Source organism: Engraulis encrasicolus, chromosome 14, assembly GCF_034702125.1.
Source record: "Engraulis encrasicolus isolate BLACKSEA-1 chromosome 14, IST_EnEncr_1.0, whole genome shotgun sequence".
Taxonomy (NCBI): domain Eukaryota; kingdom Metazoa; phylum Chordata; class Actinopteri; order Clupeiformes; family Engraulidae; genus Engraulis; species Engraulis encrasicolus.
Window position 1 is genome coordinate 49,188,997 of NC_085870.1, and position 12,614 is coordinate 49,201,610.

General features: G+C 41.6%; 1 protein-coding gene across 1 annotated transcript in view; it reads left to right on the forward strand.

Moving 5' to 3' along the window:
• Window positions 1–6,415: 6,415 nt before the first annotated feature.
• The window catches only part of LOC134463398 (cathepsin Z-like), an 8,474-nt gene continuing 2,275 nt past the window's right edge, over window positions 6,416–12,614 (forward strand). Inside the window, exons 1-4 of the mRNA XM_063216601.1 lie at window positions 6,416–6,528; window positions 6,718–6,884; window positions 10,224–10,403; window positions 12,174–12,324. Of these exons, the coding sequence (XP_063072671.1) occupies window positions 6,416–6,528; window positions 6,718–6,884; window positions 10,224–10,403; window positions 12,174–12,324 (611 nt within the window). The remainder of the gene's footprint in view (window positions 6,529–6,717; window positions 6,885–10,223; window positions 10,404–12,173; window positions 12,325–12,614) is intronic.

The window sequence follows — 12,614 nt, forward strand, 5'->3', positions numbered from 1 at the left end:
GTGTGTGTGTGTGTGTGTGTGTGTCTGTGTGTGTGTCTGTGTCTGTGTGTGTGTGTGTGTGTGTGTGTGTGTCTGTGCTAACCCTGTTATATAGATTTTCAACTTGACTTGACTTGACCAGTGGTTCCTTAGAGGGGGAATGAAGTACTTCAGTATATCATATAATACAACCTAGTATATACCAGTAAGTTACTTTTTTAATTATTATTTTTTTACTTTAACAAATCAAACATTAGTTTTTTTTTTTCAAAAATCATGATTGTATGGCAGAATTAATTAACTATACAAGTTGGTATGACTTATCAGTGATATTGTTAAAAATATATATTTTAAAATATATATATAAAATATATATTTTAAATATAGATTCTGATTTGGACCCAAATAATCGTGATTATTGTTTTTTCCATAATTGTGCAGCCCTAGTGTATCTGTATATGTAAAAGTATATAAAACGTATTTATTATTCATAATTTACAAAACAACCATTGGTCTCTAGACAGTTACAGTTACACCATAGCCCAATTCTCAGATAGTATAGTTATCAGGTCTGACCATCTAACCCAATTCTCAGAAGTGGCATTTATCAGTTCCTGTTGCTCTGGTGTGTGTGTTTCGCTAACGTCTCAGACAGTTGTCTTGTTAGTCTTATGGTCACCAACCTTTTCATGCCCGAGATTCCCAACCTCTGCCTAGATGGCAAGATCTACCTCTTGAAGCATTGACAGAAAAGAAAATCCAGTCAAGACTGAGTGAAGCCGAGGCTTTCAATTTAGCCTGATTTAGCTGAATTAGATTATTATCAATATCAGTAATTGTAGTGCTATGGGAGTCAATGTGATGGTTATGATAACTGAACATGGTCATGTAGGCTACTATAGGCCCAATTGACCCAATAGGCCTATAAGACGACCCTGAATATAAGATGACCACCCCCCCAGCGGCCTTTGAGGCTCATGTTTTGAGGAAAAAAAATATTTTTTGAAACTTGATTTTGTTTCACAAAGGAAACTTTTTTTATTGCAAATGCTGCTTTCATTTAGTTGGAAAAGCTGATGCTTTTGTTTTCCCACATTTGAATAGAACACCTTTCACAATATAATTTCCATTAACACTTACTTAAAAGAGCACAGATAGCTATCCTACTCAGCATAGAGGCTCTTTCTCTTTCTTTGCTCAAGAGTCACGCAAAACTTTGGTAGGCAACCAGTCCAGTAGGCTTCAGTTAGGCTACCTATCGCGCAGATTTGCCTATCCAAAATTCTTTGTTGGCGGCAATATCTTCTCTGCAGCTGTCTTGCCAAATCATTTTCTGCATGCAGAAGTTTTCCATTGGACTGACGAAACCGTTGCAACTTCTCTCCCTTGTGCACTGTCCATCAGCACCACGTTGTTATTAGACGTCCGATCTAGCTTTCATTGCGTGCTGAGGGTAAAATTCTCGCCTTTATTCTGTGTTGTTGCACTGTTGTGAGGGATATCGCCAAATAAAGATAAGGTGAGACCTTTATTTTTGCAATATTATGTCCGCGAAAATAACACGACTCCCTGTTTTTTGTCTGCACTGCTTAACAGACTCATTGTTTGTAAAAGGTTTCTTGTGTTTCAACAGGGTTCCTCGTCGATAGTGCCAGCGGCTAATGGCACAACAAACGCAAACTTTTCTTTCACGAAAGTAAAAAGGAATTCCTGCTCCTCCCATTCTTGATGAACATTTTATGATTTTGGCTTCATCAGAGGTCGATTCTCTGCCACACTTGGCCACGCCAGACTCTCGCCATGGTGACAGCGTTCAAAGACTCAAAGCAGCAGGAGTTTTTTTTAAAGGATGAAATAAAAGAACCCTGTGAGATGAGTGGAAACCTGTGGTGAGCCTATCCAATAGGAATACAGACGCAAATATGAACGCCAATCAGACTGCTACTGCAGTCATTTCAATCCCTAACCTTTGCCTACATGGCAACCAAGATACCTCTTGAAGCGTTGAAAGAAATAAAAATCCAGTCAAGATTAGGGGCACAGATAGACAGCACTTTTACAAATCCACACCAGGGGGTGTTCACTCACGGAACAAGCTACTAGCCACAAGTGGCTAACCCTAATCCGAACAAGTGCAAAATGAATGGATGTCAATGGAGTTTTCTACTATAATCATTTTTGTGATTTTTTTAAATCATTTTTTGCCCTGAAACATTAATATTCAGTTCGGAGCTAGAAATAATAAGACATGGTTTGAGTAGCATTTTGATTATTTTGCGCAACTAGATTATTATAAACTGGGACACAAAGCTCAATATTTATGAGGCCAAACCTATAAACATTAGCGGGATGCTAGCGAGTACAGGTCGAAATCTTCTTTCCTGCTGTAAAACTAGACACCTGAAAGATTTGACAATACGGCCTATTGTTAAACACCAGCCATAGAGCTTACCAGGAATATTTTGTTGATGAGATTTGTGACTGGAAATTGCAGTAGCAATGTATTTAGCATATGGGCTCCCTTTTCCATTCCATACATTTTCCCACATGAAAGACTTACCGACGCTCGCCAACTAGTGGACACTCAATTGGAACTGCAGTATATGCATGCAGAGCTAACTGTCTACAATGGGAACTAATCAGACTGAATCTTCTCCCTGTATTCTAATTTCTCAGTCCACACCACACAGGGAAATGCTTAACCTCTAACCTATAAAAGGTCGGGGGTCAGGGGTCACAGGGAAGAAGATGGATGCGATTCCTTTCAGAGAAGTGAGTCTTGCCTGTGAGGCCGGCTAGCAGTGGAGCAACGCTTGCTGAGGAATTGTTACCGTTTGACAATGTGCTTGTGAACTGTTTCACGCCCTGTGTAGAATATATGGACTCCTTTGAGATTTTATGAACTTTGTGTGGGGATGTCCTCGTGAACCCTGACCGCTGGAGGGGAGCACGCTGGAGGAAGCTACGAGCTTATGCTACGGTATTTGCCTCCGCATGAGGGCCCGTAGCAGAGATTCTAGGAGTATTATGGAGATATGCCATGGTAATAGCACACACACACACACACACACACACACACACACACACACACACACACACACGCACGCACACGCACACGCACACGCACGCACACACACACACACACACACACACACACACACACACACACAGTAGTGTAGGGACAGGTTCATGGCTGCTTTGCTGTGTTTTTATTTTTCATTTAGATTACGATTTCACTCTCTCTTATATTCTCTCTCTCTCTCTCTCTCTCTCTCTCTCTCTCTCTCTCTCTCTCTCTCTCACACACACACACACACACACACACACACACACACACACACACACACACACACACACACACACACACACACACACACACAAACACTAAGCCAAGTTAAACGTAGCAATGCAAGTCTATGGGAGCAAACAAAATATCATCAAATGTAAAATTCATCAGAGTGCAAAACAACTATTTAATCTCGTCCTGTGATCACTTGTGGCTTGATGCTAATGCTTCCATTTACTTCCAGTGATTATGCTAAACTATGCTAATAATTCTGATACCAATAAATCTAATTACTGAAACACTGAGAAGAAAGTGATATGCACATTCACGAATAATGCTTGGAAATACTGCAAATATTTGAAAATCAAAAAAGGGTGTACTAATAACTATACTGAACAAGTTGTAGGCTTGTATTGCAAACGATCGTGTCATAATGTTACACTTTGCTGATGCTTTATCCAAAGTGATATGCAGCCATCATTTTTCAGGGTTTTTCAGGGCCAGGACAAAAAAATGCTACATTGACACCAAGGCCACCAACGCAAACCAGAATCTGGATGACACACACACATACACATACCCACCCAAAGACTTTTTGTGTGGACTGACTGAATAAAAAAAAGAAGTATATTAGTTTTTGTTTGGCGATTTGTAACCATGACTGTAACCTAGGACATGTGACCAATTGAGCGAAATCTTTTGCTTAAGCACGTTGCATTATATGTAATGATCTTAGAGCACACTGAGTGTCATAAGGGATGGGCAACTGGAAGCCTGGGGACCACATAGATAACCAAAAATGATCAATTTTGTGGCAACATTACAATAAATTAGAGTATTTTGTACTTTCTTTAAAATTGAAAACACATTTGGGTCTTTAATACATTGCATCAGCATTACAAGCTGTCAGCAGTTCTGGTTGCATTATGGTTTACTGTATGTGTGATATTGCCTGCAAACAGGTGTCATGGCCTATCAACCACCTTAGATGTTGTAAACCCATCACAAATACACAGCCTCTCGTGGCTTATTGCTTAAGACTACCGAGACAAATGTCTGAGACACACGTTGGCGAAACACACACACCAGAGCCAGCAACAGGGACTGATAAATGCCACTTCTGAGAATTGGGGTAGATTAGTGTTTCTCAAGGAGGGCTCTACAGCCCCCCAGGGGTTGATAGGGAGCCCTAGGTGTGCGTTGAGAAGGATACCGTTGAGAAGGGTTGGGGGAGGGGACGTGTGGGGGGAAGAGGGACTTGGGAGGCTTATGATGAGGTTGAGGGGGTGGTTGCTCAAAAACAGATGGTCAGACGGTCCTGATAGCTATCATAGACACTCACACACAGCCTGATGACTTGGGGTTAGGCGGTCAGGTCTGATCGCTATCATATCTGAGAATTGGCCCATGGTGTAACTGTAACTGTCTACACCAATAGTCTAGACCAACATTTTCACCCCCGCAATATTGCTACATTTTAATGTGAAATTCACAGAGAAAGTAAATACGTAAGTACATTCATTAACTCTATAAGTGTAACACTGTGTCTAATTAATTTATGGAATGGTCAAACGGCAAAATGGTGTGTATATGCATATGCCAATACCATCTGTAAACTGTCATATAACATTATCATATCATGTCAGTTTGTTTGAGGGATATTCACTGGAGGAATTACAGTGGACTTGGCCAGTACAATTTTGTTGTACCGATTGGGAAACTCCAACTCCCATTGTCATTGTGACACAGCATTCCACAGCATAGATGTGTTCACTGCACACAACGAAATTGCATTTATGCCTCACCTGTGCAAGGGGGCAGCCCCCGATGGCGCCGCAAGGGAGAAGTGCCGCGGGACGGTACCATGCTCAGGGTAACTCAGTCATGGAGGAGGATGGGGGAGAGCTGCTGGTTAATTACTTCCCCAACCAACCTGGCAGGTCGGGAGTTGAACTGGCAACCTTTGGGCTACAACCCATGACTGCCCTATAACTGCCCTTATAACATAGGCTCTACTGTGCGGAAGGGGGTTAAGCCCGCTGCGTAATTTGGCCCTTGGGTAAAAATAATTGGAGACCACTGCGTTAAGGGAATGGGGTTTCCATCACCCCAACATATCACATCATCGCCCAATACCAGAATCATCACCCCAACATACAGTGTAACATGGTACCCCCAATACAATACCACCACCATCCATCCCAATCCCTATCTCACTCCATGGCTGAGGTGCCCTTGAGCAAGGCACCTAACTCCACACTGCTCCAGGGACTGTAACCAATACCCTGTATTTAAATTAACTGTAAGTCGTTTTTGATTTAAATATATATATATATATATATATATATATATATATATATATATATATATATATATATATATATATAATGTAATGTCAACGGGGCGCTTATTCAAAAAAGGTTCAGATATACTGGGCTAGGCTGTTGGACCATCATACTCAGAGATAATTGAATTTGACTTGACTTGACTAGATAGACAAATTTCATGTAGGCTAACTCTCAGGTTGTGCATTGGTCATTCTGCCAAACTTTTGCATACATACTAACTGTTGTATACTACATAGGTATCTTGCAGCACACTGGTGTCATGGTCTGGAGTCTAGACAGTGGTCTACCAGTCTAGCCCAAGGCTTAGATGTAAGAGTTATCAGGCATTGCTGCTGTTTCCTGTCCTTGTTGACATCTCTGACTCACAAAAAACGCCTGATGTTCACAATTATTAGTTACCAGGGCCGGAATAATGCACAGGCTAGATATGGCTGCAGCCTAGGGCCCCCCACCTGCCAGGGGCCCCCTGATTGGCCACAAGTGAAAAATAGCATAATTGTGATAAGATGTGATATTGAAAGAAATAATTTATCATGTCAAGTAACGTTGCTAGACATGTTGTTCTTGATTCCTAGTTCATAATCATGACAATGTCTATGGAAATTTGTTGCGAAATTTGCCTTGGGTGTGGGGGGGGAGCGCAGCAACCTGCAGCCTAGGGGACCCAGGTCATCTTAATCCGGCCCTGTTAGTTACGCACTTACACGATGTGCAACCAACAGTCCCGACCTCTCCACGCGTATATAAGGAGGCCGTGGGCGCCACTGGTTATGTGAGTCAAGAGCCACGAGTGGTACTCAAAATGGCTCGTGTGCTGCTGCTTTTGTGTTTGCTATCGGGAGTTTTGGGCGGTCGCTATTTTAACGCCAAGGAACCCTGCTACAGACCCATGCAGCAAGGCAAGAGAGCACTGGGGTAAGAACCTGCTCTCTCTCTGTCTTGCTCTCTCTCTCTCTCTGTGTGTGTGTGTGTGTTTGGCATCCCATAGAATCATCCTAAATCATTGAGGGCAGAAAAGTAGACAGTTACGCTAGTTGGTCTTTGATTTGTCTTTATCCATCTTATTAATTCAATGTGTGTGTGTGTGTGTGTGTGTGTGTTTAGGATGCACCCCCGTCCCCATGCAATTCTGATGGTGGATGAGGAGCTCCCCAAGGCCTGGGATTGGAGGAATGTCAACGGCACCAACTATGTCAGCGCGACCCGAAACCAGCACATCCCCCAGTACTGTGGCTCATGCTGGGCTTTTGGCAGCACCAGCGCTATGGCAGGTAACGCACACACACTTTTGGAAACACCAGCGCTATGGCAGGTATATACCCCAGTTAGAGGTGGGCGATATGGGCAAAAAAAGATATCTCGATAATTTTTAGAATTTTCACGATAACGATAATTTGACGATAATTTCCAAAATTCCGGGGGGGGGGTGTGGGGGGGTGTGGGGAGAATCAATGTGTACCGTAATATGGGAATTTGGCATGGCAGGGAAGGGTGAGTAAAGCAGAACATTGCAAGCTACACTGCACTGGAGGTAGTAGTGCTGCATTTGTGTTTCAACTGGGGAGGGACAGAGAGTGGGGAAAAAATGCTGTGCTGAAGAGCTTTCACTTTTTGAATTTAATAATATGCATATGCTGGACTGTAAAGTAATACTTCATCACTTGTCATGAAAACATATCCATGTAAATAAAAAATAGTTTTATGATGTATTGCTAATGATTCTGTTAGAGGACAGTGCGTTTGTAGATAGGAATCAGAACCTATGGCAGCTGCAAATTGCATGTGTTGGATTTCACACATTGTAATTTAACTCACTGCGCGAGTCTAACTTAACATTACTTGTCCACCTAAGCAGTTATGATATCTATACATGCAGGTGGGTGTTTGAGTAGTGAGTAACAGCCAATCTATTTGTAGAGAACAACATTGCTTAGCTTAGTTCGCTAACTAGCATGCTAACGCGATTTCTCAGACCAGAGACAAAGCTATTTCTCTTCCTAACTATTTGGCTTTCCATAATCACAGACAGTTGCTGATTAAAGCACATAGTTCCAAAACACCCTCAGCATCATGCAATGGCTGGTTTAATGGTTGAATTCCTCATGTAAATCCACCATTTGGATAACAGCAACTCTCCTTCACTGCCCAGCAGCAGAAACGCTGCAGGAGTGACACGAGATCTCTCTATCTCCGTCTTCTAAAAACGCTGCAGCCCGCCCCCCTCAGCACTGTCTGCTCATTGGTTCACAGACTTATTCTCCAGTTCACAACAACATTACTATTGGCTCAAAGGCTTGGCTGTCGTCGCTGTCTGGAGGAGTCCTGTCACAGCGCTTTGTTGAGTTTAGCGACTTCATAAAAATATCTCGATATTGCAAAATTACTCATCGTCAAAACAACATTCACGATANCTTCGCGATATGTATCGCCCACCCTTAACCCCAGTACTGCAGTTCATGCAATTTTAAAAAAAGATTTTTTGGTCTTGTAGACTTTGGCTTCAGTGACAGGACAGTTTGAGAGAGAGACAGGAAACTTTTCTTTGGGTAGAGACCGGGAAGGGTTGGCAATAGGGCTGGGTAAAATAATCGATTCAATCGATAATCGATCGATATCATTTAAAATTCACATAATCGATTCACAGGTCACAAAATCGATTTTTTTGCTCTTTTTCTTTTTGTTCCTTTTGTTTAATTTAGGTCTATGGACAATACCCAGTAGGTACTAGTCAATTAGGCCTAGGCCTACTTATTACAAATAAGCAATCTGTTAACACCGTCAAGCCACAGCCCTTTGACATTTTTATATAAAAATAGGCAACAGCATCTTTTGGGGGAAATCCTTGCACCAAAAAGGGAACGGATTGAATCGATTCGGAGTGAATCGAATTGAATCGAATCGAATCGTGATTAATCGATTCAAAACCCTCAGAATCGAAATCGAATCGATACAGGAACATAGCTACAATACCCAGCCCTAGTTGGCAAAGGACCTGGGCTGGAATAAAACCCGAGTCGGCCGCATAGTAGACGGGTGCCCTACCGTTAAGCCCAGGGCCAGGTTCATGCAGTTTTTTGTATGAATCGTCTTCTGACTGTCTAGGGCTGGGCCGTCTTATTAAAGAATAAGAAGTTTTTTTTGTTGTTGTTTTTTTTGCAATTGGGCCCTTATTTACGATGTAAAGTAGTATGTGCTCCTGTCCAAAAAATTAGAATATCGTGAAAAATTTGATTTATTTCCAGAATTCCATCAATAATGTTAAACTTTCATAGATAGATTCATGGCCGACATTTTAAACTATTCCAATTATTTGTGTGTTTATTATTACATATTTTGGACTTTCGGCTCCAAAAAACATACAACAAACATACAAACAAGTATTCCACAAAATTAGAATATTGTGATGAAATTAGCATTTTTCTTCAGAAACACCAAATCAGTTGAAATCTGGTACTTTCTAAATAACATGTCAATGTGCAATACTTGGTAAGGAATCTCTTTGCCTTAGACACTGCCATTATGCATTTAACATTGAAGTCAATGGAAGGGGCATTGCACAGGAGATATGGAGGCCCATACCCTTGATGCTTTGGTTTTTTGTTGTTTGTTGATCTGGTGACCCACACTTCCTTTTTTTGTGATTCACTGTTTTTTTAATTTATGAACAAATTCCCAAGCTGGGAAACAAAACCATTACAAATTCAGTGATCAATACCCACTCACCCCACCCCACCCCAACCTTAGATACAAATCACATGACCCAATAGGTCATAAGTGAAAAACAGAAGAAAAAAAAAGGTTACAAAAAAGAACAATAGTCACAGCATGTTACCATATTTCCCTTTTGATTTTACCCCATAGATTACCATACCATGATTTGGTGCTTTGGTGTTATGAGCATCCTAACTCACCAGACATAACATTCCATTCATTTTCGATGGGCTTTTATTTTTGGTGAGTTAGAATGTCCTTGTATTTTTGAGGAAGATAAGTGTGTGTTTCGACAGATTGTATTGTGTATACTGTTACTGTTAAGTGTGTGTGTGTGTGTGTGTGTGTGTGTGTGTGTGTGTGTGTGTGTGTGTGTGTGTGTGTGTGTGTGTGTGTGCAAAACAACAGCAAAAAGACTGGCAAAATATTGTTCCATCTCTGCCATCAGAGGCAGTTTGTCCATCTGGAGAAGGAGATGTCATAGACAATATTGGACTGACTAACTGTATGATCATCCCTCTTCAACCCTGCTGTAATGTCCATCAGTATTTGGATCTGTGTAACTTTTAATGTGCTGCGATCCAAATGAAAGTACTAAACTCTCTGTGTGTGTGTGTGTGTGTGTGTGTGTGTGTGTGTGTGTGTGTGTGTGTGTGTGTGTGTGTGTGTGTGTGTGTGTGTGTGTGTGTGTGTGTGTGTGTTTGCAATTGAGTCCTTATTGATGGTGTTAAGTACTGTGTTGATGTACAGTTCCTGTTCAAAAAATGTAAATATCATGCATGTTTATTCCATAATTCCATCAATAATGTTAAACTTTCATAGATTATAGATCAATATATTGATGAATCGATACAAATGTTTTTTATTTACATCTTTAATTGTGAAATTGTCTTTTTCAGATCGCATCAACATCCTGCGTGGAGGGGCGTGGCCATCAGCTTACCTGTCCGTCCAAAACGTGATGGACTGCGGGAAAGCGGGATCTTGTCACGGAGGTGACCACGTAGGAGTCTGGAAGTATGCACACACCAATGGGATCCCGGATGAGACCTGCAACAACTACCAAGCCAAGGACCAAGGTATGACGCAGGAGCACACAAACACACACACACATTTCTAATTGATGAGTGAGTGGGTTAGAGTTTGGAGTTCAGTGTGTGTGTGTGTGTGTGTGTGTGTGTGTGTGTGTGTGTGTTTGTGTGCTCCTACCGTGTCATACCTTGGTCCTTGGGTTGATCGAATCAACAAATCAGCAACATAACTGTTTCATTCTATTTGATTAGCCGTGACGACCTGATGACGGCTGAACTGTCAGAATGGAACATTGAATTCCGCCTCTGTTTGCGTTGCTTGTTTCACCTGTATGTGTGGAGAAGTGTGGCGAAGCAGCCTTTAGCTACTATGCTGCTAAGCGCTGGAACCAGCTTCCAGAAGTTGTACAGAATGCACCCACCATTGACATTTTTAAATCTAGACTCAAGACAAAGCTGTACTCCGATGCCTTCATATAGCAGCATTTTTAATCCTTTTTCTTTAATACTAATTACAGTATATTGTCTGTTTTAATGTCTTATCTTAAAGGACAAGTGCACTATTTTCAACACCAAGCCCATTTTGAGTTGTCAACAATTTTTTTGAGTACCCCTTACCATTTATTTCAGCTTTGCCGCTGTCTTTGTTAGTTGGCTAATTTGGATTTTGTCTCAACCGGCTTTAGAATGGCTGTCTATGGACATGTCCAAATATGTTTTCAAAACCACCCTAAACATTTGTTTTCAAGACTGTGCAACTCACCAAGTGAAATACGCTATATAAAAAACTTGATTTGACTTGACTATGTGTCCCTAACGTTAGGTCGTATACCCTATAACCAGTGTGTGTGTGTTTTTTTGTGTGTGTGTCCCTAGCGTTAGGCTGTATACCCTTCAACCAGTGTGTGTGTGTGTGTGTGTGTGTGTGTGTGCAGTGTTAGGCTGTATACCCTTCAATCAGTGTGTGTGTGTGTATGTGTGTGTGTGTGTGTGTGTGTGTGTGTGTGTGTGTGCAGTGTTAGGCTGTATACCAGGGGTGTCAAACATACGGCCCGCGGGCCGCGTCCGGCCCGCCAGAGGGTTCCATCCGGCCGGGATGTAAAATTTTTTTTTTTTTTTTTTTTGTAACTTTTTTTTTTTCTCAATGAAATAACCGAAATGCGCAATTACGCCAATCGGGACAAAATCGAGACCTGCATGACATTAACCCAATGGTTATACTGTATTATAAATGGTGAATTTGTACTGTAACAGGCATTTGATAAAGATCATATATTATAGACCTCATATATAGAGATAAAATGTTAATACTTCTTATTCGTATTGTATTGGTATTGGTTGTAATTAAATAATAAATATAATTGGATTTAATTAAGCTGAAACTGGAAACGGGACGTTAGAATGCGTGAAAATGCAGGAAATTACATCTAAGAAATACAATTTTTTGGGGGGGAAACCCCCAGACCCCCTGCAAAAATGAACGGTCCCATATTTAATTCATTGACGGTTGGCAATGAATGAATGAAGTCAAGGGAAGGTTGCATAGGATTTTCAGTATTGCATTGCTTTCTACATATTCAACACATTTAAAATGTGATAGTACTGAACACTAATCCTTTGCTTTACGTTTTTTTTGCGATGATGTTACTAATGCGGCCCGCTAGAGGTCCACATGGGTTGTATGCGGCCCCCGGACCAAAATGAGTTTGACACCCCTGCTGTATACCCTTCAATCAGTGTGTGTGTGTGTGTGTGTGTGTGTGTGTGTGTGTGTGTGTGTGTGTGTGTGTGTGTGTGTGTGTGTGTGTGTAGCATTAGGCTGTATACCCTTCAATCAGTGTGGAACGTGTGAGGACTTTCGCAAGTGTGATGCGCTGACGGGCTACACCGTCTGGAAGGTTGGACACTACGGCAACTTTAGCGGCATCCAAGAAATGAAAGAGGAGATCTATGCACACGGGCCTATCAGGTGAGAGAGCAGCCTACGGGAGCACCAATGAGATTACAGAACAGGCACTTGCTGCCCAATCAGATTGCAGAACAGGAACCTGCTACCCAATCAAATTACAGACAGGCACCTGCCACCAGGTCTCTAAATTCACTTCACCACCAGCCAGTTAATCTTTTGTTACTAGCCAAGCACTACTCACTAACTTTTCTACCAGTCAAACAGCAATTTTACCAGCATTTGGCTGGTTGGCTGGTGTTAATTTAGAGCCCTGCCTGCCACCCAATCAAGGGTGCATCTCTCGGCAGCGT